This window comes from Eucyclogobius newberryi, unplaced genomic scaffold, assembly GCF_026437365.1.
Source record: "Eucyclogobius newberryi isolate DKJ021-1_F unplaced genomic scaffold, fEucNew1.0.hap1 SCAF_11, whole genome shotgun sequence".
NCBI classification, from domain to species: domain Eukaryota; kingdom Metazoa; phylum Chordata; class Actinopteri; order Gobiiformes; family Gobiidae; genus Eucyclogobius; species Eucyclogobius newberryi.
This window is the reverse complement of record NW_027315735.1, coordinates 30805303-30833274: the sequence shown is the minus strand read 5'-3', so window position 1 is coordinate 30833274 and position 27972 is coordinate 30805303. Positions and strand designations below refer to the sequence as shown.

Here is a 27972-nt window from a genome sequence, read left to right as displayed (position 1 = left end):
CTTAGATAAAGACTGACCTGACGATCCACAAAAAGGCTGCGTCTGTCTTTGCACGAATGACTTTGCTTCCATTGTGTCCAGGGTTTGGCCAGGACAAACGCAAGAAGGATTCGAGGGAGAACCGCGTCCGACCCGGCGGGAAAAGGGTCAAGCCTCGTCCCCCCAAAAGCAAAGACCCCGGAGCCCGAGGCCAGTCGCTCCTCACCCAAGTCCTGGACAAGGGCCGCTTCCTCCGGCTCGGGAACACGACCGTCCTGACGCCGGGACGGACCGTGGAGCTCAGGTGCAAGGGCAGCAACATCGACTGGGTCTATCCGGCCTATCTGCAAACCTACAACGACTCCAGGCTCAGGTGAAGAGGAGGCCTGGTTCTGCACAGATTCTGCACAGGTTCTGCCCTGGTTATGTCCTGGTTATGTCCTGGTTCTGTCCAGAGTCTGTCCAGAGTCTGTCTTGGTTCAGTCTTGGTTCTGTCCTGGTTCTGTCCTGGTTCTGTCCTGGTTCTGTCCAGAGTCTTCCCTGGTCCAGTCTTGGTCCAGTCTTGGTTCTGTCTTGGTTCTGTCCTGGTTCTGTCCAGGTTCTGTCCTGGTTCTTCCCTGGTTCTGTCCAGAGTCTTCCCTGGTTCAGTCCTGGTTCTGTCCTGGTTCTGTCCAGAGTCTTCCCTGGTCCAGTCTTGGTTCTGTCTTGGTTCTGTCTTGGTTCTGTCTTGGTTCTGTCTTGGTTCTGTCTTGGTTCTGTCCTGGTTCTGTCCTGGTTCTGTCTTGGTTCTGTCTTGGTCCTGTCTTGGTTCTGTCTTGGTCCTGTCTTGGTCCTGTCTTGGTCCTGTCCTGGTCCTGTCCTGTCCTGGTCCTGGTTCTGTCTTGGTTCTGTCCTGGTTCTTCCCTGGTTCTGTCCAGAGTCTTCCCTGGTTCTGTCCTGGTTCAGTTCTGGTTCTGCCTTCTTTGGAGATAGAGTTCCCCCTGCAGTTCCCTTGTGACACACGGTCAGACAGAGACAGAAAAGCTGTTTTTCACTTTCTTTCTTTCTTTTTCTTTCTTTATCATAACAAGACAAAGAAGTAAAATCACATACAAAAACATTTCACGTTGCCAATACGAAAAAGAATCAGGGTTTCTCAGGAGAGTCGTCGGTCGAGGCTGGTTTCACTTAAAGCGCCCCAAAAATACATATTCAATCATCGTTCGGACTTATAAAGACGTTCAGTAAGATGAAAATGTTACTTAGTTTTGCTTTAAAAGACAACAACAACAACAACACAAATAATGCTTAACAAGAGTCAAAAGTAATAATAAGTAATTTTCTGAACACAGTGTATCTTATAAGGCTTATAAGTGGCTAACTAGTTCTCAAAGCTTTTTGTTCACTTAATACGAAATATATTGCAATCTATCTTCAATCAAACGCCTCGTACGTCACAACTCGGGTCGTTTCCAGATTTCCCATTTCTACATCTTCCGGTCGTGAACTCTTATTCACGGTTTTTGCCGCCGCCACATGAAAGCACCATTAGCTCTGGTTTATTCAAGGGGCGGCGCTGGTTTAGTGCATGTCCATGTTGGTCTTGTTGATGTTCTTCCGTGTTCGTTGTGCTGCAGCGTAAATCAGATCGACAAGTACGGCCAGCTGATCCTCACAGCGCCCTCTGCTGCCGACACCGGGCTCTACAGCTGCGGGGTCATTCTGTGCGATGGAAAAGAGTGCTCCAAAGACCCCGACAGGAGCTACTCTTCCTACGTCTACTTCACCGGTAAGACAACAAACAACAACAAACACCAACAACAACCACCAACAACCACCAACAAACAACAACCAACAATGACAAACAACAACAACAAACACAACAACAACACACACAACAACAACCACCAACAACAGCCAACAACAACGACAAACACAACAACAACAAAAAACACAACAAACACAACCCCAACAACAATACATATTTTGTTCATAATCTTTTGCAGTTCCACATCTGGTTATTGTTTTCCTCGGGCCTCTCCTCCATGTTGGTTTTCTCTCCTCCATGTTGGTTTTCTCTCCTCCATGTCGTTTTGTTCTCTCCTCCATGTTGGTTTTCTCTCCTCCATGTTGGTTTTCTCTCCTCATGTCGGTTTTCTCTCCTCCATGTCGGTTTTTTCTCTCCATGTTGGTTTTCTCTCCTCCATGTTGTTTTTTTCTCTCCTCCATGTTGGTTTTCTCTCCTCCATGTTGGTTTTCTCTCCTCCATGTCGGTTTTTTCTCTCCTCCATGTTGGTTTTCTCTCCTCCATGTTGTTTTTTGCTCTCCTCCATGTTGATTTTCTCTCCTCCATGTTGATTTTTTTCTCCTCCATGTTGGTTTTCTCTCCATGTTGGTTTTCTCTCCTCCATGTCGTTTTTTTCTCTCCTCCATGTTGGTTTTCTCTCCTCCATGTTGGTTTTTTCTCTCCTCCATGTTGTTTTTTCTCTCCTCCATGTTGATTTTCTCTCATCCATGTCGGTTTTCTCTCCTCCATGTTGGTTTTCTCTCTCCTCCATGTTGGTTTTCTCTCCTCCATGTCGTTTTGTTCTCTCCTCCATGTTGGTTTTCTCTCCTCCATGTTGGTTTTCTCTCCTCATGTCGGTTTTCTCTCCTCCATGTCGGTTTTTTCTCTCCATGTTGGTTTTCTCTCCTCCATGTTGTTTTTTTCTCTCCTCCATGTTGGTTTTCTCTCCTCCATGTCAGTTTTTTCTCTCCTCCATGTTGGTTTTCTCTCCTCCATGTTGTTTTTTGCTCTCCTCCATGTTGATTTTCTCTCCTCCATGTTGATTTTTTTCTCCTCCATGTTGGTTTTCTCTCCTCCATGTTGGTTTTCTCTCCTCCATGTCGTTTTTTTCTCTCCTCCATGTTGGTTTTCTCTCCTCCATGTTGGTTTTTTCTCTCCTCCATGTTGTTTTTTCTCTCCTCCATGTTGATTTTCTCTCATCCATGTCGGTTTTCTCTCCTCCATGTTGGTTTTCTCTCTCCTCCATGTTGGTTTTCTCTCCTCCATGTCGGTTTTCTCTCCTCCATGTCGTTTTTTTCCCTCCTCCATGTTGGTTTTCTCTCCTCCATGTTGGTTTTTTCTCTCCTCCATGTTGGTTTTCTCTCCTCCATGTTGGTTTTTTCTCTCCTCCATGTTGGTTTTCTCTCCTCCATGTTGGTTTTCACTCCTCCATGTTGGTTTTCTCTCCTCCATGTCGTTTTGTTCTCTCCTCCATGTTGGTTTTCTCTCCTCCATGTTGGTTTTCTCTCCTCAGACAAAGACAACCTGTTTGTTCCGTCTCCCATCCACTTCGAGCTGGTGTACCTGCGTCCGGACCGCCCCGCCGTGGTGCCCTGCAGGGTGACGGACCCCCAGGCACGAGTGTCCCTGCACCGAGAGGTCCCCGCCCAGCAAATCGCCACCAACGGGACGGCCGTGACCTACGACCCCGCCCGGGGGTTCGTCCTGGAGAGTCCGGGGCCGGAGCTGCAGGGGGTTTTCTACTGTAGGGCCCAGAGCAGAGCGGCGCCGCAGATCTCCACCAAGTACCAGCTGCTGTACGTCGAGGGTAAGAGTTAGTCCTGGTTTAGTCCTGGTTTAGTCCTGGTTTAAGCCCTGGTTTAAGCCCTGGTTTAAGCCCTGGTTTAGTCCTGGTTTAGTCCTGGTTCAGCTCTGGTTTAGTCCTGGTTTAGTGCTGGTGTAGGCCACATTTCCGCCAAATACTAGCTGCTCTACATGAAGGTGACATAGTCCTGGCTTAGTCCAGCTTTAGGCTGGGTTTAGTCCCGTTTTTTTCTTGGTCTAGATGTGATTTAGTCTGGTCTAGTCTTAATCTAGTCTTGATCTAGTCGTGTTTGAGTCCTTCTAGTCTGGTCTAGTCTTCGTTTAGTCGTGTTTGAGTCCTTCTAGTCTGGTCTAGTCTTCGTTTAGTCGTGTTTGAGTCCTTCTAGTCTGGTCTAGTCTTCGTTTAGTCGTGTTTGAGTCCTTCTAGTCTGGTCTAGTCTTCGTTTAGTCGTGTTTGAGTCCTTCTAGTCTGGTCTAGACTTCGTTTAGTCGTGTTTGAGTCCTTCTAGTCTCGGAAGAGGAACCAAAGCTTGTTAAATATATGACTTAAGTAGGAGTGTGGTGTATGGAAACTACTGAAGAGTCTCACTTCTGACCTGCAATCGTACGTTTTAAAGGGATTAAAAATGATCAAACTCTCGTCGTATTTGTCCAGTTCCCAGCGGCGCTCCGTTCGTCAGTGTTGAAACGTCTCCAGATGTTGTGATGGAGGGCGACTCTGTGAACGTGACCTGCACCGTCCTGGGAGAACCTGAGGTCAACATCGACTTCAACTGGATCCATCCCAACCAGGTCAGGCCTTTATTACAAGTGTCTTAAGTCTCTTTTTGGTGCAGTTATTCATAAAAAAGTGTGAAAATAAGAAATACCAGAGACTTCAATGTTTCCACAAGACCCAACATTTGATTTAAAACCTGTTTTTGAAACTTTATGAAGGTTTATATGCTTAGGTTACGTTTTGGACTGAAAACCACTGCGTTATGGGCATTTGTAGCCTCTGTTTTGTCTTTAATATTTTATGATTTCTTAAAGTCTAAATAGAAAAGTGAAAGGGACATTTACCTTTGGAACCTGGGCGGGCTTTGAAGTGGGTGAAACTGCTGAGAAGTCTTCCACCATGTTATGAAAGAAAAAAACACATGAAAAGCTTTGATATGTTGAAGGAATCCTCTACAAATAAGCAGTTAGTATAAACAAAGGGTTATATGCACGGCTTATGAATCAGAACGTTCAAGGGGAAGAAAATCAAAATGACTGTATATGTATACATCATTTGGACGGCCCTTCTACAAATTACAAAGTAATTTTGTTTTGACTGATGAAGAATAGGAAAATATAGTATAAATGTGTTATTTGTTAACTAGATAATGTGCAATGGCTGAAGCAATTGCGAGTGTCTGCGTTCTTGCGTAAAAGTACAACATGTGTGTAAGTAGTACTGGTGGTACTACTTAAGATAAAAAATCTCTGATTTAATTGACAACAAATTACATTAAAGCCGCGCTAGCGATGATGATGCTCTCGCCTTCCCGCGCGACCATGTTTTCTGCTGCGTTTATACCAACGACTACACAATCATTCAGTTGATGATTGTGTAGTTTGTGATTCAAATAGTTGTTTGTCTTGACAAATTGCAAGATCAAGCTGAATGAAGACCTGATCCTAATAAATGGGAATACAAGAACATATAGTGTCTGCTTTATGACATAAGCAGACACTCAAAAAATAAATAAATAAAATAGCAATACATACAAAATGGAACAAAATACTGCAGGTTTGAACTGAAATTGAAAATGGACAAATTCGAAAGACTTGTGACTTATTGCATCAGTTTTGCTGCACTAAACGTACAGGACTATGGAAGGGAACAAACTATTGACATGAAACATCCAGTGTCATATTATTTGTTTTGTTTACATTTTATAAAATCTGAGCGTCTAAAACCTGTTAAATTAATCTTTCCTTGTCTCATTGATGTGCGAGTTCCTCCATTGGCCTGACATATATAACCAGCTCCTCTCGTGTTCTGCAGCCGGCCCGTCGTGTCCAGGTTCACTTGTCCTGGCGCCTGGTGAAGCGGGGCCTGGGCCACACCACTCGCGTCTCCCAGAGCGTCCTCAGCGTGAAGGACGTGAGCTCCAGCGACTTCGGCAGCTACATCTGCAAAGCCAAGAACCCGTACGGAGAAACCGTGGTGGCCGCCAGCGTGACCTCTGGACAGACTGACCACAAACTCTAGAACTGTGCTTTGAATCCATCTGGAAACGCGGTTAACGGGAAGTCATTTCATCCAAATGTTTGAATGTTTGATTTCCTCCGAACAGCAAAACCAAAGCGAAACCAAAACTCTCATCATCTGATTTCTTTATTCTTCCAGTGGCTATGCAAACTTTCTCTTCAAGATCCGATCAAGTATGAAGGTTATTTTGTGTTTTTATTAACATTATTTTTTTTTTACATCGAATCTAGTAAAAATATTCATTGTATATAACTATGATTACATTGTATTATTTTTTTTACATCGAATTTAAAAACAATGTAAAAAAAATTAATTCGATGTCAAGAAAATTTAAATTCGATGCAAAAAATAAATTCGATGTAAAAAAATAAATAAATAAAAAAAATCTGAATAAAAACACAAAATAACCTTCATCATCAAGACTCACGCTCCACCTATCTCCGGCCCTTTGCCCGGACCACACAGAAACAAACAGGAATATAAAGGAATAAAACTCTGGAACTCTTTGGTTTGTCATTTAAAAACATCCACTACTGACTATTATTACAGTTTATGGCAATAACAATCAAATCATATGACGAGAATAATTAAAAATGGGGGCGGAAGACTCAACCATTGAAGTGTGGCATGTTGTAAATGTAAAATATAAAACAAGTCGTCTAAACAAAATGTGTTCAGAACAATCTCGTTTTTTTTGTTTTTTGTTGTATGAAATTTCAAGAAAGGGGCAGATATTTATAAGATTTTTTTCCATCTCTCTGCTCCTTTTCGGTTGTGATGATACTTTAAGTTAATTAACAATTGAAATAAAGAATAATAAATAAATAATACATTTCTGGGATTATCAGATTATTGACATGTTAATAGTTCCATCTCATTTCTTTGATTGCCATTTTTTGCCTTGCACAACAAATGTATGCATTTTAAAATATAAAAAAAAGGTGCTTCTAAAATCTATTTACTCAGATTTATCATTTTTCATGTTAAACACACAATCTGATGCAATTATTGAGTTATCTGATGTTTTTCAGTGTAAATGTACCAATGGTGGTCGTAGTTTAATCCTGGTTAGACTGAAAGTTTTATCTAGACTAATCCATTTATTTAAATAATTGCCTATAATATTAGTCTTAGCAAATACATACATTTGAATTACTTCTCAGCCAGGGAAATTGTTTTTTGTGATTAAATGTGTCAGTATTTTGTCCTAAAGCCCCTGAAGCTGCAACGATTAATCGCCTTTTATAACAAAGACTGTGACTAAAAAGAATCAACAATTTCTAATTTCCATCAATAATACACTTTATCTGTAAATATTAAGTTTAAAAAATCTGTAAAAATAAATATGATCCTCTTAGAAGTCTTCAGTCGACATATTTCAACCTTTATGTGGTAAGAAAATGTAATTTGACAGTTAAAACAGTTGTTAGTGACTTTAATAATGCAGTTCTCCCTGACGTGTTGAATGAATAAAAGTGAAACTGGTTCATGTTGCGTCTGGTGTTTTAGGAACTGCGTCTAACGATCTCCATATGAGGAATGTGATCTGACGGACCACAATGCACTGCTCTCATTGTTACACTTTTGCTCAAATTCTTTCCACAGTCGAAGGTTCACTTGAGTCGCAAAAAATCCACTCAAAAATAATGATCAAACTAAAGAAAGTCTGAAATATTTTAAAACACAATCTGAGAATTTACAACAAAAATAAATGGAGTAAAAAATAAAAAATAAAAAAAAACACCCTTTTCCTGGTCTCAGGCCTCTTCAGTGCATTCTTTACTCAGTTTAAAATTGCAACTTCCATAATCATTTTACAATATGATGATTACTTTAGTAATTGACTTGAATCATTTATTTCAATTAGAGTCAAATTATTTATATTGTGTACTGAGACTTTTAAAATATATTTAAACCAAATTAAGGTTAAATATGATAAATTAATATGTTGAATTATGAATATGTTGAGGTTTTTAGATGGAATATTTTCTAAATAAAGTTTATTATTGATACAAATTTGGAATGGTTTATTATGACATTTTGATTCAATAATGTGATAGTTTCCGTTATAAAAGCGTTTTAAAGTTTGTACAGTCCAGATAATTGATGGTCGACTTCATAATCATTCTGATTAATCATTGCAGCTCTAAACAAACAAACGTGTATATAAAATTACAGAGACATTCATCATAGTTCAATTTGATTTTTTTAATTTATTTTCAACTGAATCATCCTCAATTGCACTTTTTCTACATTGAAAATTGTTTGCGTTGCATTTGACAACATTTTGTCTTCAAAAATAGACTCTGGATTTTGAAGAAGAAATATTGTAACTTTGAGGTTTATTTACTTTGACATAGTTTGTGAACTCAGACTTTTGACAATTACCATCACCAATTAATCTAGACGGACTGAAAAAACAAACTCTCTTTTCCTCAATTAAGTTCCATAATGTTTTTCCACACTTTTTATTAAAGCTACATAAAACCAGAAGAAGAACTAGCACAAAGAAAACATTCCATTGTCATTTTTGATACAAGACTTTATTAATTGCATATTTTCGAAGCGTTCCAAACAAAAGCACTCCCACGTGACTCTGACAAACGTGAACTCTTCATGTTCCTCTGCACAGACCAGTTTAAAGCTGCTCTGGGTCATTTCACACAAAAAACACATGTACAAAATGTTTGATTGGTCCTTTGGTCAAAGAAACACAAGTGTGAACAAAGAAAACGGTGTAAAAGTTGCGGATGGATCCCACCAAAGTGTTGAGGGCCAAAAGGATCCTTTATGGCTTATTGGAGGCGTTTGAGTGACATAAGTGAATGGCTTTGTTACACAAGAGATTAAGGCTTGACATATTGAAAAAGGGTGGAACAGTTTGAACACTTTGGACGATTAATGACCTTTTTGGTTGTACAATCATGTAATAAGTGTGTCTCCTTCAGTGTGAGCCGTGATAGTGCCGTGTTCAAGACTTAAGTAAATGTGTTTCCGATTGCCGTGAGCGAAGACTAAACCATATACAGCTTTGAAGAGACGACAATAATAAAGCACAAATAAAGTGTGTTAGGAAGGGCATCCGGTGTAAATCAATATGGACTCGATACCAAATAAAAGGCCGATGGGTAACTGGCAAAGTCGAGGAGAAAATGCACTTTTAGATTTTTTTTATGGTTATAATTTAGAGTTACTGGTCCAAATAAAGGTGTTTTGTTTGTGTTTAAATAATAGCGGTAGTTCGAGTGATCAAAAGTATGAATACACAGACACTAGATATAATATATATTTAACCCTTCTTGAACAGTTTTAGAATGCTCAGAACCGATATAAACGACATTTATTAGCGTTAAACTGATGAATCGACACATGTATTTTAACAGTTATGAACGTGGCTTCTCCAGCAGAGGGCGATGTTCTGTTTGGGGCGACCAGCTGCCTTTAGAATACACATAAAGCTTTACTTTTAACACTATGAACTCAAAGAGCCAACGACATGAAGCGTGACTGCAGTAAAACATGAATTCAAATGAAAGATTCAAACTTATCGAGCTCATTTTCTCTGAATTCGAAAAAAACAACGAAATCAACCGTGAAAAACAATGAACATATCGACGTGTGATATTAATTTGTGTTGAAAATGACATTCTAATAAACAGTTTCACAGTGGTGTAGACATGTAGTTTGAATCGTTAGTATCACGACAACATTAGTGTTTATTGTTGTTTGTTTCAGTTGATTTTACCGACTCGTTACTGGACCTTTTGCCCGCGTCTTTGACCGTCTGCTCTCACAAACCGTTTAGGCCTCACGTTACACACTGAACGACTGTAAACCGAACTATAAATAACAAAAAAAAACAGTGAACGTCTCCTGAGTTTTCCCCCATCCACGTGTCAGATGTGAAAAGGCAAAAAGTCTTAAGTGCTCCAGTGCGTTTTCTTCAGTTCAACGTCAAACACCACAAGTCCGGTTCAAACCTCAAAGTCTCCGTGGACTCCGTGGTCTCCGTGCGGGTGCTCCGGGCGCTATCTGGGCGACACCGGGGGGCTGGTGTAGAGCGAGGGCGGGCGCGGCGACTGCAGGCTGCTAAAGTGGGGCGAGGGCGAGCGGGCGCCGGGGCTGAACATCCGGGGGCTGCCCGCGTCCCCGTTGTGCAGCTTCCACATCAGCTCCTCGTTCTCCATCGACAGACGCTTGTTCATCTTGGACTCTTTGTGCAGCGTCTCCTGCAGCAGAGCCTGGTCTGTGGACAACTGTCTGAGGGACGAGGGACACGGGCGGGACAACGTGAGTGTCGGGACGTTTAAACAGCAGCCAACGTTTAAAAGCAAAAGACACTTGTTATGCACTATATTGCCGTATTTTCCGGACTATAAGTCGCGCTGGAGTATAAGTCGCACCAGCCAAAAAATGCATAATAGAGAAGAAAAAAACATATATAAGTCGCACTGGAGTATGAAATGCAGTGTGAAACTAACAAATATGATCACATATAAGTATATGAGTATAAATATAAGTATAAGTTGCACCCGGGCCAAAACTATGAAAAAAGGTGCAACTTATAGTCCGGAAAATATGGTATGTCTCTGGTAACGATTTATGGACTTACAAACAGCAGAGAAGACACTCTGACACTCTGCTAAATGCTACTCCAGGTGTGTTTTTGATGTGGGAACAATGTTAGAATAATAACAAACAAAAAAACAGTCCTTTAGCGTAATGTTTGATCCTTTTAAATAATGTATGGATTAAACAAAAGCTAGCTTGCCCCCTTCATGCTAATGTAAGCACGCAGTTGTGATAAACGTGTCTGCTGATGATCTCTGGACTCAAATGTCGGAGAACTTAACACAATTCATCAAACTAGTGTGAAAGAAGCTAAATGCTCCTCCAGGTGTGTTTGTGACGAGGGAACACTGTTATAACACGGTCAGAAGCTAAAAAATATGTACATTTTTCATAATAAGAGTCTTTAAAATAAAAGCCAATGACTTAAGTACTTCTTAAATTAATAAACAAGAACACAAAATAAAGCATAGGGATTTTAAAATAAAGTGCTTAAAGATGGGTTTTAGAGGAATAACATTTGAGACTTGAAAGAAATATTGTATTTTCTGGACTATAAGTCGCACCTTTTTTCATAGTTTTGGGCCGGGGTGCGACTTATACTTACATACTTATACTTATACTCCAGAGCGACTTATATGTGATATTATTTGTTATTTTGACACTTGCAACCGCATTTCATCCTCCAGTGCAACTTATATATGTTTTTTTCTTCTCTATTATGCATTTTTTGGCTGGTGCGACTTATACTCCGGAAAACACAGTAATTCGAGATGTGATTATGGCTCTAGAAAGTATGACACTGAATAAAACACATTTGTAACATTTGGTTTTCCAACACCCGGATGTGAAACAAAGACAAACAACATAAATATCCTGCTCTTTTGTTGAGAGTCATTGTGGCGCTCTCATTATCTGACATGTTCCTGTGTTTGTACCTGGACAGCGCCGCGTGCCGGTCCATCCGAGCCTTCAGGTCCTCATTTTCCTGTTGCACTTTCTTCAGAGACTCTTCCAGCTTCAAGCCTTTCTCCATCTGGAACCAGAGCGCGGTCATTATCACCGTGACACGCACACACGGTCATTATCACCGTGACACACACACACACACACGCGGTCATTATCACCGTGACACACACACACACGCGGTCATTATCACCGTGACACACACACACACACGCGGTCATTATCACCGTGACACACACACACACGGTCATTATCACCGTGACACACACACACACACGGTCATTATCACCGTGACACACACACACGCGGTCATTATCACCGTGACACACACACACACGCGGTCATTATCACCGTGACACACACACACACGGTCATTATCACCGTGACACACACACACACGCGGTCATTATCACCGTGACACACACACACACGGTCATTATCACCGTGACACACACACACACGCGGTCATTATCACCGTGACACACACACGCGGTCATTATCACCGTGACACACACACACACACGGTCATTATCACCGTGACACACACACACACGCGGTCATTATCACCGTGACACACACACACACGCGGTCATTATCACCGTGACACACACACACACGGTCATTATCACCGTGACACACACACACACGCGGTCATTATCACCGTGACACACACACACACGCGGTCATTATCACCGTGACACACACACACACACACGGTCATTATCACCGTGACACACACACACGCGGTCATTATCACCGTGACACACACACACACACGGTCATTATCACCGTGACACACACACGCGGTCATTATCACCGTGACACACACACGCGGTCATTATCACCGTGACGCACACACACGTGGTCTTTATCACCGTGACGCACACATGCGGTCATTATCACCGTGACACACACCCACACGGTCATTATCACCGTGACGCACACATGCGGTGGTCATTATCACCGTGACACACACCCACGCGGCCATTATCACCGTGACACACACCCACGCGGCCATTATCACCGTGACACACACCCACGCGGCCATTATCACCGTGACGCACACACGCGGTCATTATCACCGTGACGCACACACGCGGTCATTATCACGTGACGCACACACGCGGTCATTATCACCGTGACGCACACACGCGGTCATTATCACCGTGACGCACACACGCGGTCATTATCACGTGACGCACACACGCGGTCATTATCACGTGACGCACACACGCGGTCATTATCACCGTGACGCACACACGCGGTCATTATCACGTGACACGCACGCGCGGTCATTATCACGTGGCACGCACGCGCGGTCATCATCACCGTGACACACGCACACACGCGGTCATTATCACCGTGACGCACACACGCGGTCATTATCACCGTGACACGCACACGCGGTCATTATCACCGTGACACGCACACGCGGTCATTATCACGTGACACGCACGCGCGGTCATTATCACCGTGACACGCACGCGCGGTCATTATCACCGTGACACGCACGCGCGGTCATTATCACCGTGACACGCACGCGCGGTCATTATCACCGTGACACGCACGCGCGGTCAGCGGTCATTATCACCGTGACACGCACGCGCGGTCATTATCACCGTGACACGCACACGTGGTCATTATCACAGTCACACACACACGTGGTCATTATCACAGTCACACACACATGGTCATTATCACCGTGACACACACACACAAGGTCATTATCACTGTGACACACACACATGGTCATTATCACAGTCACACACACACGTGGTCAGGACTTCACTGGACTCACCAGTTTGTCCACCTCCATCAGCTTCTTCTCTTGTTGATGCAGTTGTTGGTTTTTCAAGTCCAACACGACTTTGATGCTTTCCAGCTCCTGCTCCAGATAAACCGTGTGGGAATCCTTCTGGAACATCTGATCCAGAGTGTGGGAAACAACGAGTATTATAACATAAGAACATGGAATATAAGCATCTAGACTTTGATTGTAAGCAGAAGATTATACAGGAATAAATCAAAAGCCCTGATAACAATAGATGAAAAGACAAAGTTTGACCTTTCCTGAATCGTTTTAGAAAGGTCATAACTAAATAATAAATAAAATAAAAGACCACATTATAATAAAAGACACCGTTATTTTTACATGTTAAAATGTCATTCGATAGCAAAAAGAATAAAATCATGTTCGAATGATTTGATGTAGTGGATTTTAAGTGAATTCTGCTTCACTAAATTGAGTAAAATGAGGAGATTGATCTACAGTGTGCGAACAATACATTTCTGTGACATTATTTACACTGTATATTATTGGCAGAAGCTAATATTATTATGAGCAGATATTATTATGAGCAGAAGCTGATATTATTATGAGCAGAAGTTGATATTATGAGCAGAAGTTGATATTATTATGAGCAGAAGGTGATATTATGAGCAGAAGGTGATATTATGAGCAGAAGCTGATATTATGAGCAGAAGTTGATATTATTATGAGCAGAAGCTGATATGAGCAGAAGCTGATATTATTATGAGCTGATATTATTATGAGCAGAAGCTGATATTATGAGCAGAAGTTGATATTATTATGAGCAGAAGTTGATATTATGAGCAGAAGTTGATATTATTATGAGCAGAAGCTGATATGAGCAGAAGTTGATATTATGAGCAGAAGTTGATATTATTATGAGCAGAAGTTGATATTATGAGCAGAAGTTGATATTATTATGAGCAGAAGTTGATATTATTATGAGCAGAAGTTGATATTATTATGAACAGAAGTTGATATTATTATGAGCAGAAGCTGATATTATGAGCTGATATTATTATGAGCAGAAGCTGATATTATGAGCAGAAGCTGATATTATGAGCAGAAGCTGATATTATGAGCAGAAGCTGATATTATGAGCAGAAGATGATATTATGAGCAGAAGATGATATTATGAGCAGAAGGTGATATTATGAGCAGAAGTTGATATTATGAGCAGAAGTTGATATTATGAGCAGAAGCTGATATTATGAGCAGAAGTTGATATTATGAGCAGAAGTTGATATTATTATGAGCAGAAGTTGATATTATTATGAGCAGAAGTTGATATTATTATGAACAGAAGTTGATATTATTATGAGCAGAAGCTGATATTATGAGCTGATATTATTATGAGCAGAAGCTGATATTATGAGCAGAAGCTGATATTATGAGCAGAAGCTGATATTATGAGCAGAAGATGATATTATGAGCAGAAGATGATATTATGAGCAGAAGCTGATATTATGAGCAGAAGTTGATATTATGAGCAGAAGGTGATATTATGAGCAGAAGGTGATATTATGAGCAGAAGTTGATATTATGAGCAGAAGTTGATATTATGAGCAGAAGGTGATATTATGAGCAGAAGGTGATATTATGAGCAGAAGTTGATATTATGAGCAGAAGCTGATATTATGAGCAGAAGGTGATATTATGAGCAGAAGGTGATATTATGAGCAGAAGTTGATATTATGAGCAGAAGTTGATATTATGAGCAGAAGCTGATATTATGAGCAGAAGTTGATATTATGAGCAGGTGATATTATGAGCAGAAGGTGATATTATGAGCAGAAGGTGATATTATGAGCAGAAGCTGATATTATGAGCAGAAGGTGATATTATGAGCAGAAGGTGATATTATGAGCAGAAGGTGATATTATGAGCAGAAGTTGATATTATGAGCAGAAGTTGATATTATGAGCAGAAGTTGATATTATGAGCAGAAGCTGATATTATGAGCAGAAGTTGAGTGGCAGCGTCACGTTTCAGGTTCTAAGGGGCAGATCGACTTCACCAAATTAAATCTTTCAAAGGAAAACAGCCGCCCTTAATGACATTTATTTATTTATCTAGTGCATAAATCTAGTGCATAAATCCGTCCTCTAATCTCACTTTCCTCTTCCGTTTTGCTCAGAGCGAAGCAGGAGTCTGGTCATGGGACCTTGTGACGAGGAAGGCTTTGCTCTGCACTTTATTTCCAGGGATTTCCATTCATTCACACTCAATGAGCCTTGTTTCATCAGCGTTCTGTACTGTCCCTCGGTTCATTTGCAGCTTGGTGGTAAAATAAGGGCGGTGGGTTGAAGAGGTCCTTTTACCTGCGACATCTCCCGCCTTCTGTTCTCTTCCTCTGCCAGTTTCTCCATCAGAGCCTCGTTCTCCCACGTCAGCTCCTGGATCTTCTCCTGTCGACGAGCACACAAACATTAAGAGATGGCATTACACATCTACAGGAAAAACATACATACAAGAACAGTCAGATGATGAAAGACGAGATTTTTGGTATTATTATTTGCACGTAAATATGATGTTTAAGTATTTTTTTGTTATAATTCTTCCATTCCTTATTTAAATTAGGACCAAGCCGCTTCAGCATGCAGTAAATATGTCACAGATGGCACAGAAAAATAGTAGTAAATAGTCAAATTTACATATTATACAGAAAACAGATTATTTACAGTAAAAAAATCAGTCAGAAGTTAAAAAAGATCATCTATGGAATACATTTACCGTATTTTCCGGACTATAAGTTGCACCATTTTTCATAGTTTTGGCCGGGGTGCAACTTATACTTACATGTATACTTATACTCCGGAGCGACCTATATGTCATATTATTTGTTATTTTTACACTTGCAACTGCATTTCATACTCCAGTGCGACTTATATATGTTTTTTTTCTTCTCTATTATGCATTTTTTGGCAGGAGGTGCGACTCCGAAAAATACGGTAATACATTATTCATTCTCCAGGAGTTTTTTTGTCCAGTTGACTATCAGACACATGCAGAGTTTATTGGAAATGTGCCCTTTGTATACTACAGTTTAACACAAATACCAAATAAACTTACATTCAGGAGCATCTCTGCATCTTTTAGTGTTTGGCTGAGGGACTGCAGCTCCTCCGTGTGGCCGGCGCCGAGCTCTGCAGGGGAAAAGGGAACTTGCGACGAGAGTTTTCAAAGGTCAGTTTGGACTAAATAAATGCGTGTTTACCCTGGAGTGAGAGCTGGTGTTGCTGCGTCAGACTCTGCAGCTCATGTCTGTGGCTCTGCTCCAGCTTCAGCTTCAGGGCTTCATGAGTGACCTCCAGCTCCTGCATCTGGAACACGGCCAAGCGGGACAACTGGTTTCATATCTCAGCAAATATTAAACTGGTTAGATAAATAATACTAATTAGATAAACATTGGCACCGCCCTTTGCCTCTGTGTATTTTGGCAAAAGCTAGAGTGTGGTGTATATTCATCTTTATCAGTTCAGATGTTTTAGTTTGAATGTTTTCGACTAAAGACATTCACAGAGCCTCAATTAGTCGACCAAAAGGGGGGAAAAAAGCTCTCGAAAAACTAAACCAAAAACTGCTGCAAATGTTCAGAGTTCAGACTAAAACTATATTTGTTTAATTGAATAAATGTACAAACTCAAAGCTCATCTCATGCCTTCTCCTTTCTGCAAATAAAACCTTTACAATCACAATAAAATAATGAAAACTATAAATCTAAATGTCGACTAAGACGTCAGCGATCCATTTTAACCCTTATTTTGTCCATAATATTAATATGTAGTGACTGAAGAGTAAAGGACAAAAGCAGGGATTATTTCCGAAACATTTGTGGAAACATTTACAATTATATTAGCAGCTTTATAATCCATGTTGTATTCAGAGCTTGTTTTCCTTTTGAGGGTGACTGAACCATACGGCTGTAAGATGCTGTATAGTTCAATTAGAAAATCACTAAGACTGTAATTATTTGAGAAACGTACATAATGTATTTTTAAGTAAAATAAAACGCTAAGCCTGTATGTGTGTGAGATTCTTGTAATAGTTTAAGAGTTCATATTTCCGTTCTGTTAAATGTTCTGGACGCGTTTAAAATGTCAACTTAGAACAGAATCTTGCCATCAAAAACTAAATCACGAATCAAATCGTAAAGCTCAAGACAATGTTTTAAAGCATATGATGTTTTAAAGCATATGCTCGTCAACTATGAGACCGTTCCTCGATGTTTTAAAGCACATGCTGCTCAGTCAAACGCCTGGTCTCTCGTAGTAAACGCCTGCCCTGGCGTCGTGAGCGCAGACCTGTTGGTGCAGGCTCTGTGCGCTCCTCTCCCGCTCCTCTCGGCTCTTCTCCTCATACGCCCTCCTCTCGTCGTGGTGAGCTTCTCTCAGCCTCTGCTCCAGCTCCTCCAGGTCTCTGTGGTGCTGGGCTTGGACCTGCTCCAGAGCCTCCTGCAGCGCCGCCTGCAGAGACTCCTTCTCCTGGACCAGGCACTCGGACCTGTTCACCGAGCTCACTGCAAACACCAGACGACGAGACCGGCTCAGCTGCATGCGGTTTATGATATCAGACACTTTACAGAACGCCAGTAACTTTCTCTTTGGACAAACACTGGTAAGGAGGAGAATCGAACTGTTCTGAATCACTGATCTGCTACATTTACCCACAATAAATCACCTGCGAGTTCAATTACAGCTCCGACAATTTGCTGAAACTAACCTCGGAAAAGAAAAAGTGCAATGAACCCAGAGTTAATTGACAAAGACCCTGATGAATCGATAAAACAGAACGTGTGTCTGTTGGAGCTTTGTGACCTTTCTTCCTGTTCTTGGCACTCGTCTCCATCACTGGCGTTTATCTGACCGCTGAAGTGGGCAACAGTGACACAGTCCATGAGCTGTCTCCCGTTTAAGACCATGACACCGAACGCACTGAGCCCGCCGGGGACACTATCAGCAGCACGAGGGGCAGTTTAACAGGTCACTGCCTTTAAAAGGGGGCAACGGCGAGATAAACCGGCAAAGCAACACAGATTACACATCAGGCGCCACCAGCAAGACCATTTAAGACCAATCACAAATAGTTCTGGTTTGGTCCTACAGCACGAAGACCAAACAAGGACTAAACCAGGAGTAAATCAAGGTCTAAACCAGAACTGGGCATTTGTGGCCCCAGGGGCAAGATGTGGCCCTCTGTATGTTTTAATCTGGCCCCCAGAAAGTTTCTATTTTTTAACTGTCTGTAACATCTGTCTGCACTTATCCTTAATAAAGATGACATGAAATGAATTAAATAATAGATTCAATAGCCTATATTTGACAGAAAAGAGATATTTTATATATATATATATATATATATATATATATATATATATATATATATATATATATATATATATATATATATATATATATATATATATATATATATATATATATATATATATATATATATATATATATATATATATATATATATATATATATATATATATATATATATATATATATATATATATATATATGTATTTTTTTCTTTTTCACACCAATGATTGGGGGCCGGCCCTCCGCTGGATTCGAATATGGCCCTCGGAGGAAAATAATCGCCCACCCCTGGTCTAAACTGTGCCCAACCTGACTAAACGTGGGCTGTAATGAACGACAGAACTACATCAGGCTTAAGTAAAGGACTCAAATGTGGTCCTGGTGCTGCAAAGATCACTGGTCATAAACATAGGACTGATGGACCACATTGAACATACGTTGCCGTGGCGGCGGTGACTCTCAGACTTTGGCCTGTGCCGCTCTGCATTCCTCGACCATGTGCTACAGATCTGGTCATATGAGGCTTTGGGTTTAAATCCGAGCTCAAAAGGCAAGTCAACCCTGATGTGAACTGACCACGCAGCCTTTAATCTGTAATATACATAATGTTTAGGTGAAAGGGAGGAACAGTGTGTGCGTTTAGAGTTACGCAAAGGAATTAAGAAACCCAACACAAATGTAAGCATGACCAGAAATCCTACTTCCTAATCCTTCTTTTAAAAAAGGTACAATGTGAAAAAGTCAACATTTAGACTAGTAATATAGGGATTAGTTACAAATATAGGGATTAGTTACAAATATGATAGAATATCCATATAACTATTATACTTCATTATTATATAACCAATTACCTTTTTATTTGTAGTAGTAATATTCTGTGACACTAAAACGACCGTAGACATCCTTTTTTTGTTTTATTTTACATGATAAATTGCATTCTAAAATATGTGTTTGAATGCCCTTACAAAGACAAATACAAAACATGATCTTGACTTAATCGCTGAAGGGTTTTTGAAATTAAATGGGCATAGCAGGTTTCAAAGTTGAACAAAGATGCAAATAAATAAAAGAAATAAGAATATCACTACATCTACTGGTTTTCCCTACATAAACACTTCAGTTTTTGTGTTTCTCACTTTGTAAAATGTGTTAAGTTTGGACTCCACAGGCAGAGAGAGAGAGGGGGCAAGTCATGTGTGAGTCTTGAGGCAGAGTCATGGGCGGAGTCAAAGCACCAACAGCATCAGAGGAGACCATAGACCTGCCCCGGGACGTGAGGTCAGGGGTCGCGTGCAGCTCCCTGAGGGTCCTGTCTACTCAGACTGTCTGCTCACCTTTTACAACAGTATTAACGAGACGTGCCTCAGGAAATGAACAGGGGAACATGCCATGGAATCATGACCAAAGAGCTACAGTCATCCTGGTCTGGACTGAAGAAACAATGACACCTGCACTGACCAACGTATGAGGCAAAGACAACTGCAGTGGCTGCGTCCGAGTGTCCACACTTTCCCCTGCACAGGACACGACATTTCAGCAGAGCACTCAAAATTTCTCACAATGTACCTAGAAATGTAGACCGGTCCATATAGACCACAATGCATTGCGAATCCTAAAAAACAACTCTGTGCACAATCTGGTCTGCTAAATAGAGAAGGACCACGTCGTGAAGGAGGGGTGAGCAGTGGGACAGAGACATGTCTGTAAAATGTGCACAACACGACTGAATTTAAGCACAAATAAACACTGTTTAGGATAAAGGATTACATATAATCTTGACAAAATAGTCTCTTAAGGATGACAGCTGAATAATCCTGTCCGTTTTCTTCTCTAACGTGAGATCCACGTTTAATAAACCATGTGTGATTAATAATTGTCCTTAAATGCTGCTCCAATATTATTGGCGTTTCTGAAAATTGTTTTTTTCACCCAAAGGCTAAAGTATTTTTAGAAAACAAACTGTTGCCCGGTGACGGAGTGGTTAAGGCACAGCACACGTACGCCAGGGTCCTAGTGCAGCTGGCTGCAGTGTCATGAGCTTGAATCCCGACAATTTACTGCATGTCCTCCCTTCTCTTTCATCCCCCATTTCACACGTCTTTCCTGTCAATAAAGTCTACGGGCCCAAAAATATTTCAAAAAAAAGAAAGAGAAAACAAACCAAAAATGAAACGTGCCAGAATTTTTTTTGACTGTTGAGCATTTGATGATGGTCACACCACCACAAACTGGGACATTATCTTATGCATTTAGTTTATTTGTGTGGTTTAGTTTAGTTGTTTACATCTTCTCAAAGACATACATCCTGTTGAGTGTGAATGGCCTTGTACTGAAGCGTGTCCTTGTGTACTTACCCAGTTCTCCCCTCAGCTCCAGCAGCTCTCGGGACAGACCCCTGCGCTGCCCCACGGCCTCGTCCCTCTGCACACAAGATGAAAACGGCAGGTTCAAGGACTGGTTACAGACAGAGGGAATTCCTTTTTATGCCTATAAAATAACGATTAGGTAATGCCATGTGTTCTTTCCCTCTTGAGTGGATGAATGTCATGTTATGTCAGGTTTTAAAGCAGCAGCACTGCACAATTAGCTTAATTTAAACCGTGATATCATTGTTAATAGCTCTATGTATTTGGTGAAAAAGAGAAAACAAAAAAAAAAGTAAATTCAAAGCCTTTTTACTTTCGTCTTCAATATCTTTAAACATAAATCACAAAGAAAAACTCATTGCCACAGGTATATTTTCTATATTTATGCTACAAAGCCCATCATTTCCCTTTTAAAATATTCATAATTACAACTACAACCCAACATTTTTTTCTCCCCATGATTGACATGCCAATAATTTCTGACGAGGACGTAATAATCACCCGTAACATTAGCTGCCAATAAAGTCACTATTAGTAAGCCATTCATAAAGTGTAAATCAATGAGAAAGTCACTCAGTCAGATCAAAAACGTCACCGTACAACAACGTCACCACACTTATTGATTTTTGCCAACTTAGTGAAAATACAGTGTCAGCAGTACAAGCAGCAGACGTTTAATCCAAATATTGAAGAGTGTCAACACAAACAGACAAAACATCACAAGTTAAAACTGAAACCACAGATTATTTCATGGTCTAAAGGTTAACAAAAAGTCCTGGTTTCATAAAAATACTGATTCACAAACAAAATAAATACGATTATAAAGCCATTTTTAATCCATTTAAGTGTTTCAAAAGTGTAAGTATTCGTACAGCTGCTTATTCAGTAAGACAGTCTATCTTTGGCTTTTAACTCACTTCTGCAGTAAAGTAAAGTGCTGATGCTGTGGCTTCAGAGCACTTTGTTCTGGGCACTACGTTTAATACACTATTTACATTTAGACACTGCACCATAACTGCTGATTCAATAAAACTAAGCACATCCAAAACACAAACAGTTTTTCATTAACAAAACAGTCCGAATTAAAAAGTAATCTCTAGCAAGAGGCAGATTTGACCAATGAGGAAGTATAAAAAAAACACAACCAGGACCTCATAAAAGCCAGTTTACCCCATCTGCAGCGTAGCCAGCACCGAGGCACGCACGGCTGCCGGTGCAGCCCATGATCGAGCCTCTGTCCCGGGGTTATTGAGCCGGAGAGAGACCCCCCCTCCCCTCCTCCGGCTATGGAGACCCAGTGCTCCGGCGCCTGGAACGATCCGACCACATCCACATGCTGCCTCGCCCACGGCAAAGACAACAACTGAGACTGAAGCCAGACCGTGAGAGAGAGTCAAGAATGCCCCGTGCCTGCAGACTGCGCCGTACAGCTGCCAGACACACAGAGAGAGGCGGGACCAACGTGAGCAACGAGCTGCCGGTGGACCAATCAGGCGACGGCACTTTAAAGCGGCTGTACAGGAGACGCCGATAGATTGTAGTGATGGAAGAAGCAGCCTTGCCCGGTGCAGTGACCTCCTCCTGGGGACGTATCCGGGCGCTTCATTAGCACCATCCCCCCATCCCGCCCCTGCCTCGTTCACTGCGCAGGACCTGTGGCCGCATTGAGACACACCGTCGTGACAGATGGGAGTTCCTGTTTCTGGCGATGAGCAACAGTGTGGCAATAGATGCAAACGGAGAAGAAGCGGTCACGCCGACGGGCTCAGGGTTTGGTGATGACCGGGCTGTGTCATGTTTCTTAAGAGTCCAATGCGAGGACGTCGAGATGATGGCATTTCCCACAGGTTTATACGAGACTGATTAGTGAATAATTTAGTGCGATACCATTTTCTGGAGTAAATGTGTCACTACTATTCAATAAAGGACTGATTTGAAAGATTAAATGACATATTCATGACAATATAACAAGCAAAAAGCATCATTCTCGTTTCATTTTAAGACTATGAGAAAGGGTGCAATACAAGAACTAAAATAAAATAATTGTGGTCAAGCAATATTGAGCCACAACACTTGGAGATTGTGACATCTCAGTCCATTATAACACATTATTTGATCTTAAAATACATCTTAGACTTTGTATTGTAGGTTAATTTAGACTAAAATGTGTGTAAAACAAGCAACATTTACATTATTCTATATGCAAAATGCTAGAAGATGGTGAAACAAAGCAATTCAACTAGGCAAAAGAAAATGGCAAGGTTTACAGGCAGTTTAGTGAAAGCAATTTGAGCTGTGACATGTTTAAAATGAGTAACTTTGTGGATTAAAAGGGGCAAGAAAGTATTCAAATATGTAGAGTATGTTTTTGGTGATGAACAAACGTTATAAAACCTAAAACACGTCAGTGAATCCACGATAGAGAAGCCGATGACTCAAAATGTGGAGGCACGCATCACACTGCGGGGGCGTTTTGTGTGGATGAAGATGAGATCAGATCAGGTGTAGAGTGACACGAGGCTGGGGAATAAGGCCCATGAATAAATGCAGCGGATTGTGTTACACTTTCCTGGAAAATACATTGAATGCATCTGTCGACATTTTAGGGAACGAATTAAAAATACCAACACTCGTTCAATGGTTTTTAGCGCATAGCATTAGCATTTAATAAGATGTAAATATAGGGGTGAATTAGCTTAGTGAAGGATCATCTGCATCAGGTCAGTTTGATTTTTTTACGACCAAATGGACAAGGACATTTAGGGTTTGAATAATTCAAATTAATTTAAACAATTTCTGATAAAAAAAAAATTATAATAATAGATACAGTGCAACTAACAATTATTGTGCCCATTTCCTGTGTCATTTTAATGCTTTAAGTGCTGCTTTGACAGTCATAAAAACTCTTCTCTCAACACAAGCTTTAAGATGATTAATATTAGTAATTATTATTTAAATTAGCCTTTATTTCCCTCGTATTTGACCCCTGCCAACCCCTCTTCAGGAGCAGTGGTCCCATCTCCAGATCTTTGCACTCGGCTTGGTCAGGACTACGATTGACTGATTCACTTCCTATTGCCCAAGTGTCATGTGTGATGTTTATTTCACTCACAACAGACAATAGACCAACTCCTCTGCTCGATAAACACTCCAGAATATCCCTGATGTTGTTGTGTGCATTCAGGAAGCAGAAGTACAAACCAGTTTCACAATCGTCCCACTCAAACATGGGCATGAGTCAATGATCAGAGCCTCTGCACCACAGACTGTTGAGCGTTTAGCAGCGATTTCCATAGACTTTAACCATTTTTGTGTCTGGATTAAATAAACATATCACGTGAAATGAAATGTGTCGCTGTAAAGTTTCTGATATATTTTGTTAAGCTTTAGCTGTAACAGTTTTCTGATAAATATTTCTTCACATATTCAATTTGCGGATTCTAATGTCACTATATTTCATTATATTTCAGCTGTCGTTTTTGAACAGTGTAGTTACTTTTTGTGACAATGCAATGAGCAATAAAGTGTTCTTTTGTCATGTTTTTAGACTCTCGTTGCTTCCATTGTCTCTTCTATGAACAGAAAACACTCCATTTCGAAAAAGATCATAATGGATGACTGAAATCTGCTCGGGGCTAATCAGTTATGTGGCAAGTATTTATTCCAAGACTTCACGGCAAAAATGAGTAACAATGCAGAAATAAGCGGGATCTTTCACGGATGTTTTAAAAATGTTGTTTAGTGTTTGATAAGTTCTCAATTGACAGTTTTGTAAAGGAACACTGTCTAGTAAAGGAGTTTTATTATGGAACAATTGTTGTGACGAATAAAAAAATGGCACTTCTTTATTTCAGTTTAAAAGTATCTTCAAGACAATAATCATAGAAAAATATTTAGCAGGATAAAAATGCAGTTTTGTCGTTATGAAACTTGGAATGCTTGAGGAGGATACTTATGAGCAAACTGTCCAGAGTTATGTAGTGTTGTTTTTGTTGTTTTTGTTGATGAACTGTCCGATTGTGAACTTCAAAATGACAAATGTCCTTCAATGTTGAGAGTTTGAGTGACGGGTCGGCATAATAAGCCTTGGCTTCTGCTACACCTGGTCAAATAACACAAATGTATCTCTAATTCTGTTTTGTGCTCGAATGTTGAGCGCTTTTTGTTTTTGACCAAACCACATAAGGCCGCAGTTATTTTATTACTTGGTTTACGGATTTTTAAATGAAATATATTGCACAAGCGGACGGAATATAAATATAAATAGAATTTCAATTTCAAAAGATGTTTTCTTACAGGTTTGCCCAAAACGCACCACGGAAGGAGAGGGGGTACGTCACAGACTCCCGTAGGAGTTTGGCGAGAAATTGCTTCAGGCGCTCTTGTCTTTTGACTTAATACCGCTTTTTATATTTGATTTAATGCCATTTTGCTTTGTCGGCGGTACTTTATAAAAAAAAGAAAGAAATTGATAATAATTTATTTTATTTATATTGTATAAATCAATAATCTAAGTGCGGCGGATCCGTAAACCAAGTAATAAAATAACTAAGGCCTAATAAAAATAATAGAATAATAACATGATCAAAATGAAAAAAGTCATTGCAGTTTCATCATTGTTGTTAACGCTTTATCCCTCATGTCACTATCAAGTCGTGAGCTGTAGACTGGAGACAGACCTCTCACTCCTTCATGTGCTGGTGTCACTGCTCGACATTGTCCTCTGACTGCAGCTGTCCGTGCTCGTCATGTCATGTATATTATATTATGCAACAGGGAAGTCTAAAGTTATCCACGGTGAGAGAAGCGGTGTTCAAACAGAGACTGGCCCTCTCTCTTCCCCTCTTCAAAGGGTCGATCATAATGGAGTATATTTTAGCTGGTTTGCTGATGGGATAAATCTGTTTGTATTGTAGAGTCAGATGAATAATGCCTCGAGGCGTCAGGTTCCAGGAGAACAATCACACGGCTCGTCTCTTTAAACGCTGAAATGCCCTGAACGTCACACACGCTCACAGTTCCGCTGCCAAATGCACATCCAACAAATTTCTCCACGAGAGCCGCTCATAACACGTGTCCAAAGTAACAAAATATGAAGAGAAACATGTGACTAAGATTTGGCATGAACAAGAACCAAAACCAGGAAGTAAACAAGAATAAACCACGGTCGGACAGACTCAACACTTCAATATATTCAATCAATATAATACAAGTTTACTTTTCCTAGTTAATAAGAAGATATATATTTGTGTTTATCTTGCTCACCAAAATTCAACAGCTACAACCAGTTTAACTGTGGTGGACCAGGTCTAACCAAAGATCCCAAACACACAAGAAGATCTACCTTAAAATAAATATGTAACACAAGGTTTTTGCCATTTCTAATACTTAATTTGAATTTTATTACATTTTATTTACCTTATATTGTAATGTGTGAGCTACAAAGTGTGTCCAAGTCTAACCAGAAGTAGCAAGTCCCACACATGTCACATTCTGTACCAAGAGCTGCACAATATTAGAAAACACTGAAGTTTATGTCTAAACCTTGAGATCCTGTTCAATCAGAGCGCGTTTAAAACAGTTAAAGTTTAAAGTGCTAAACTGCTAAACAAAGTCAAGCAGAGCAACAACAACAACAAATACCCGGAGTTAATAATAGAACCAAACAAGAACTAAAGTCAAAGCTAAAACAAGATGTGTTCAGAGTGCTAATCTCAAACACGTCCAGGAACATTAACGTTTGAGAATCTCATGTTTGAAGAGGTCGAAAAACTAAAATGTTAGCAGTTTTCTATTCATGAACAAGATATTTTGTTACAGTGGACATTGTATTAACTAAACAAGTGCAAATTCCTTTTATATTCTGTCATATCACGCAGACCTATTCATGAGAAGCACAGATGCACGACGACACCACCACTAGAGGCAGCGGTGCGGTCGCTCCACACAGCAGCAGCTTTACAATCCCAGCGAGGTGTAAAATGAGACGTAACAAGGACGCACGAGGAAAGTAAGTCCACTGGATCCGCAGCAGTTGTTCAGTGGGTGACACAAGCAGAGCCTCGTTTCCCTCTTGTTGGACGACTTCCACTTGGACATGTGCGACTCATGAAACTATCTCCTCCACTGAAGAGCGCTCGCGTCATCTACAACGTCCCAGTCCTGCATTTCACTTTTATTACACTGACACGTTACGCAAAAGTCTAGTCTTGGAGCGGTTTGACTATTATTGGTATTAAACTGGATATTCTAAAAAGGTATAATAGCAAGCCAACCACAGAAACAAGTGGAAATCTAGAATATAACAATAGAGAAACAGAAATAAATATGGTAGATGAAAGGAAAAGTTAAATTGGGAAATAAAAAAAACATGTCGTGCAGCAAATTATTATTATTTTTTTAAATGACCAACTTTACCTCTTAGTTGTGGAAGGATTACTCTATATACAGCCATTTCTAGCCAACAAATGACATGTTTTACATCTTTTATATCCATATAACAAACAAGTAATAGTCCATTCCCTAGTGTCCAATAAAAACTACAACACATTACAATTACAAAGCATTAACTACCGTATTTTCCAGACTACAAGTCGCACTTTTTTTCATAGTTTTGGCCGGGGTGCGACTTATACTTATATTTATACTTGTATACTTCTACTCCGGAGCGACTTATACGTGATATTATTTGTCATTTTCACACTTACAACCGCATTTCATACTCCAGTCCAACTTATACATGTTTGTTTCTTCTCAATCATGTATTTTTTGGCTGGTGCGACTTATACTCCGGAGAATACGGTAGTAAGATGACTAGTACTTCACACGTCTTCTTACCTGAGCCAGAGCCTGCTGCAGCACAACAGCGAAAGCCTCAAAGTTGCGGTTGCTCCGTGCGAGCTGGTCCTGCAGGAGCTGGACCTTCGTCGCCGCACTCCTCCGGGCCTCGCTGACACCAGGGGGCCCCGCATCCTGAGCTACCGACCCCTGCTGAGGCCTGGACGAGCCCCTCTCGCTCCTCTGCTGCTGCTGCGGTGGGGGACGAGAGCCGGCTTTGGGCTTGTCCTTGTCCACTGTAAAAGAGCAGGCGTCGAGTGTGGTCACAAAGTTGATCATCATTATTCCCGACTCCATAATCCCACCGCTTT

The 27972-nt window shown here is 40.6% G+C and overlaps 2 protein-coding genes across 3 annotated transcripts in view; one reads left to right on the top strand and one right to left on the bottom strand.

Moving 5' to 3' along the window:
• The first annotated feature begins 56 nt into the window (after positions 1-56).
• On the top strand, positions 57-5936 carry pdgfrl (platelet-derived growth factor receptor-like). Its single transcript, XM_072432408.1, has 5 exons — positions 57-352; positions 1596-1747; positions 3258-3551; positions 4203-4339; positions 5580-5936. Exons 1-5 carry the CDS (start codon positions 57-59, stop codon positions 5784-5786), a joined length of 1086 nt encoding a protein of 361 aa, XP_072288509.1. The 3' UTR covers positions 5787-5936.
• Positions 5937-8320: 2384 nt separating this feature from the next.
• mtus1a (microtubule associated tumor suppressor 1a) overlaps positions 8321-27972 on the bottom strand; it is a 34704-nt gene continuing 15052 nt past the window's right edge. For both annotated transcript variants that reach the window (XM_072439886.1, XM_072439887.1), the window contains 9 exons: positions 27662-27897; positions 20813-20879; positions 17436-17650; positions 16349-16454; positions 16204-16277; positions 15453-15539; positions 13120-13245; positions 11294-11391; positions 8321-10046 (listed from right to left, as the gene is read on the bottom strand). In XM_072439886.1, coding sequence (XP_072295987.1) covers positions 9815-10046; positions 11294-11391; positions 13120-13245; positions 15453-15539; positions 16204-16277; positions 16349-16454; positions 17436-17650; positions 20813-20879; positions 27662-27897 — 1241 coding nt within the window. In that variant the 3' untranslated portion in view covers positions 8321-9814. The remainder of the gene's footprint in view (positions 10047-11293; positions 11392-13119; positions 13246-15452; positions 15540-16203; positions 16278-16348; positions 16455-17435; positions 17651-20812; positions 20880-27661; positions 27898-27972) is intronic.